The sequence below is a fragment of the Geospiza fortis genome, unplaced genomic scaffold (assembly GCF_000277835.1).
Source record: "Geospiza fortis unplaced genomic scaffold, GeoFor_1.0 scaffold1103, whole genome shotgun sequence".
Taxonomy (NCBI): domain Eukaryota; kingdom Metazoa; phylum Chordata; class Aves; order Passeriformes; family Thraupidae; genus Geospiza; species Geospiza fortis.
The window spans coordinates 8,771-12,112 of NW_005054669.1; the positions used below are offsets into that span (position 1 = coordinate 8,771).

Consider the following 3,342-nt stretch of genomic DNA (forward strand, 5'->3'; position numbering starts at 1 on the left):
GCTGCTCCTGCCCCGGGCCCACAGCCCAAGGTGGTGCCTCCACTTGCAGCGCAGCTTCCAGAACCTCCCGAGCCGGGAGCCCATGCGGCGCATGCACGTGCAGGAGCTGAAGGCAGAGCTGAGCCTCGACCGCCTGCAGCTGGAGGCCCTCCACAAGGTGGGTGGCGCAGTGTGAGCCCCAGCCCTGCGCTCAGGTGGCTCTGCTCTGCCCTGGGGCCGAGTCCCAGCACCCCAGCCCGTCCCTCAGGAGCTCCTCTCTCCCACAGGTGCGCTTCAGCCCCAACCTGGACTCGCAGGGCTGGCTGGTGTCGGGCGGGCAGGCGGGCATTGTGCGGGCACACTGCCTGGCAGGGCTGGCCTCCGTGGGCCGCCAGCTGCTCCCAGAGTGCCAGGCCCGCTTCAGCGTCCTCTATGGGGACACGCCCAGCAGCCCTGGCCCCCCTGAGCCCTCCCTGCTGCCAGGGGAGTAGGGCGTCAGTGCCTCACCATGCTGCTGCCATGTGCTCACTCTGGGCAGGGCTTGGGGCTGGGCCAGCCATGCTGGCATGGGGCTGTGGGCCCTCTCGGTGCTGCTTTCCTGATGGGTGGCTGCTGCAGGGGGGACAGCTGCTCCAGCTGCTCCCAGCCGTTCCCTGGGATGCTCTGGACACTTGTCCTCGTGCTCTGGGCCTGGAAGGGTCTGTCTGCACCATTTGGTCTGAGCTGGGCAGGGGTGGTGGGACCTGGCGTGGCCAGGGCTGAGCTGTGGCTGTGACCCTGTGGAAGGAAGCCCCGTGGGCTCCACCAGCGTGGAGCTGTGCTTGTGCTCGCCTCCATCCCCAGTGAGTGCCCGAGGGCGGGGAGGGGGCCGGGAGCCGTGGAGTCGCTCACATTGAGCTCGTGTTCAGCTGTGCAGAATAAACGTGGTTGGTTTTGTATGGCTGTGGTGGGGCTGGCACTGGGGCAGGTATGGCTGTAGGGGCCCACCCCTAACTCCACCATTTCCCTTCCCATGCTCCTCTGTCTGCTGCACTGTTGCTGCTGCTCCAACACATTTATTGGCAGCGCTGGCACCGCTGCTGGCACAGATGGACAGATGGACACCAGGGGCACAGGCACGACTCAGCAGAGGGAATGGGTCAGGGCCAGGCACAGGAGGGTTCAGATGGAGCCCAGGCAGCAGCACAGGGGGCTGGGGCCAAGGCCAGGTCTGAGGTCCCCCATGGGGGATGTCCCTTCCTGCCAGGACAGACAGGCTCCCTGGGGACCGGGTGGTGGGGCAGGATTCCACCTCCTCAGGAGCTGTGGCACAGCAGGGAGTGGAAGGTTCCAGGGAGCCCCTGTGCTCCACAGGCCAGGGCATGTGTCTGTCCCCCGAGGACACCACACTGGAGTCACTGTCCCACCCCAGGGCTCTGCAGCAGTGGGGTGGGTACAGGGGAGATGGGATCTCAAGCGCTGCCCTGCTCTAGCACAAGGAGCTGGGGCCAGGGCCACGTCTGGCCCAACGTAGCAGCGGGTGGGGGTCTCAGGTTCGGGGGTCCTGGCAGTGGGGACAGCCTGCTGACTCCTCCTGGTGCTGCTCCACCTGTACCGTGCACAAGGCAAAGCCAAACCTGCTCTGGAGCCGGGCAGTGACCTCCTGCAGCACCATCTCCGTGTCAGCGCCGGCATCTAGGAGCAGCAGGGCAGGGGCTCGTTCCTGGCACGGCCCGTGGGGCCCCGGCCGTGCCCCGTGCAGGTCACTCACCCACGGCCACGTGCACCGACACGGCGGCGTGGTTCAGTGTCAGCGCCCAGAGGGGCAGGTCATGGACGCCCCGCACGCCGCGGGCCCTCAGCAGCGCCTCCTTCACCACATCGAACTGCAGCCCCCGCGGGGCCCCTGCCAGCAGCACCCCTGGTCACACTGCCCCCCTCGGCCCCCAGACACGGCACCCACCTGGCTGAGGCTGGGGGCTTCCCCAGGGCAGCCAGGCTGGGCATGGTGGCTTTGGGGTGAGACAGGCCTCACCTCGGGGCCAATGCACCTGGCTGCGCTGGAGAGGAGGAACTGGGGGCGTTCAGGTGGGGCAGGGGAGGCACAGAGGAGGGGAGCTGCCTCATGGCAAAGTGCTGCGGCAGATGGAGCTCCAGGAGCTCCTGTGCCCACCCTGTGCGTGGGTCTTGCACTCCTCTCACCCACTGCTCACCTTCCATGAGGACCGTGAAGACGTCTCTGAGGATGGTGATGGTGGAGCCAAGGACGAAGACCGAGAAGAAGAGGGTGCTGATGGGGTCTGCGATCTTGCACTGGGGCTGCAAAGAGCGAGGTCTCTATGAGGCTGGGGGCAGAGCCCACGTGGCACCCTGCGTGGCACCGGGAGAGCTGCTCCCACGGGCAGCACTGGGGCGGCCCAGCCCGGGCACCTTGAAGTAGATGATGGTGGCAGCCACGAGGACGCTGACGCTCTGCAGCAGGTCACCCACCACATGGACGAAGGCTGCCCGCACGCTGGTGCTGCCGGGCAGGGGGCTGCGGCTGGGCTGGCAGGACACAGAGCTCTCCAGCTGCTCGTAGGCCCCTGTGCCATGGCCGTGGCCAGCAGGGGACTGGTGCAGGATGTAGGCCATGCTGGAAGGAGCAGGGCTGGCTCAGTGCCACACTGACAGGGCGTGTGTGGGGGCCTTGCTTGGCCAAAAGGGACACAGGCAGTCACACCTGAGGCTGGGGACAGTGGGAGGAGTGGGGCTGGAGCTGCAGCAGGGCTGGAAGGTGTGCAGGAGCGGGGCAGGGGTTTGGTCCTGGGGCTCATGACAGAGCTTGGGAGGCACTGCTTAGGGGACCAGGGAGTGTGGGGAATGGGGACGTGGGCACATGGACTGGAAGCCCTGAGCATGTGGGGACAAGGAAGTGGTGGTGGCACTGCCTGGGGACACAAGGCTGGTGCACAGGGACACAAAGTGACCTGGGGGCACAGCTGGGGTCACAGGGGGCAGGACTCAGCTGATGGGGAGCAGGGCTGCACCCGTGGGACGTACACCAGATTGACAGCAACGGCGCAGGCCGACGTGGCCAGCATGGCTCCCCCCCCCATCTCGTAGTCGTTGCTGATGATGCGGGCGGCCGCCAGGTAGACCAGGGCCGCGGTTACAACCCAGATAGAGAGCACAGAGGCCAGGGCACCCAGCGTCTCTGTGGGGTGAGACACATCAGCACCCACCCGGCCGTGGGGTCCCCGGAGCCCGCGGGGCCGCGCCCCTCAGCTCACCCGAGCGGTGCCAGCCAAAGGTCATGGTCTTGGTGGGCGGGCGGCTGGACACCCAGAGGGAGAAGAGGCTGACGGACATGCTGCCCACGTCCGTCAGCAGGTGGGCTGCATC

At 67.2% G+C, this 3,342-nt stretch overlaps 2 protein-coding genes across 2 annotated transcripts in view; both read left to right on the plus strand.

Annotated features, from left to right (window-relative positions):
* The window catches only part of GTF3C2 (general transcription factor IIIC subunit 2), a gene marked incomplete at its 5' end in the record, with an annotated part of 9,274 nt that extends 8,357 nt beyond the window's left edge, over positions 1-917 (plus strand). Inside the window, 2 exon segments of the mRNA XM_031065027.1 lie at positions 25-157; positions 267-917. Coding sequence (XP_030920887.1) covers positions 25-157; positions 267-470 — 337 coding nt within the window.
* Positions 918-3,307: 2,390 nt separating this feature from the next.
* LOC102044665 (uridine-cytidine kinase-like 1) overlaps positions 3,308-3,342 on the plus strand; it is a 15,120-nt gene continuing 15,085 nt past the window's right edge. Inside the window, exon 1 of the mRNA XM_014311138.1 lies at positions 3,308-3,322. Coding sequence (XP_014166613.1) covers positions 3,308-3,322 — 15 coding nt within the window. The remainder of the gene's footprint in view (positions 3,323-3,342) is intronic.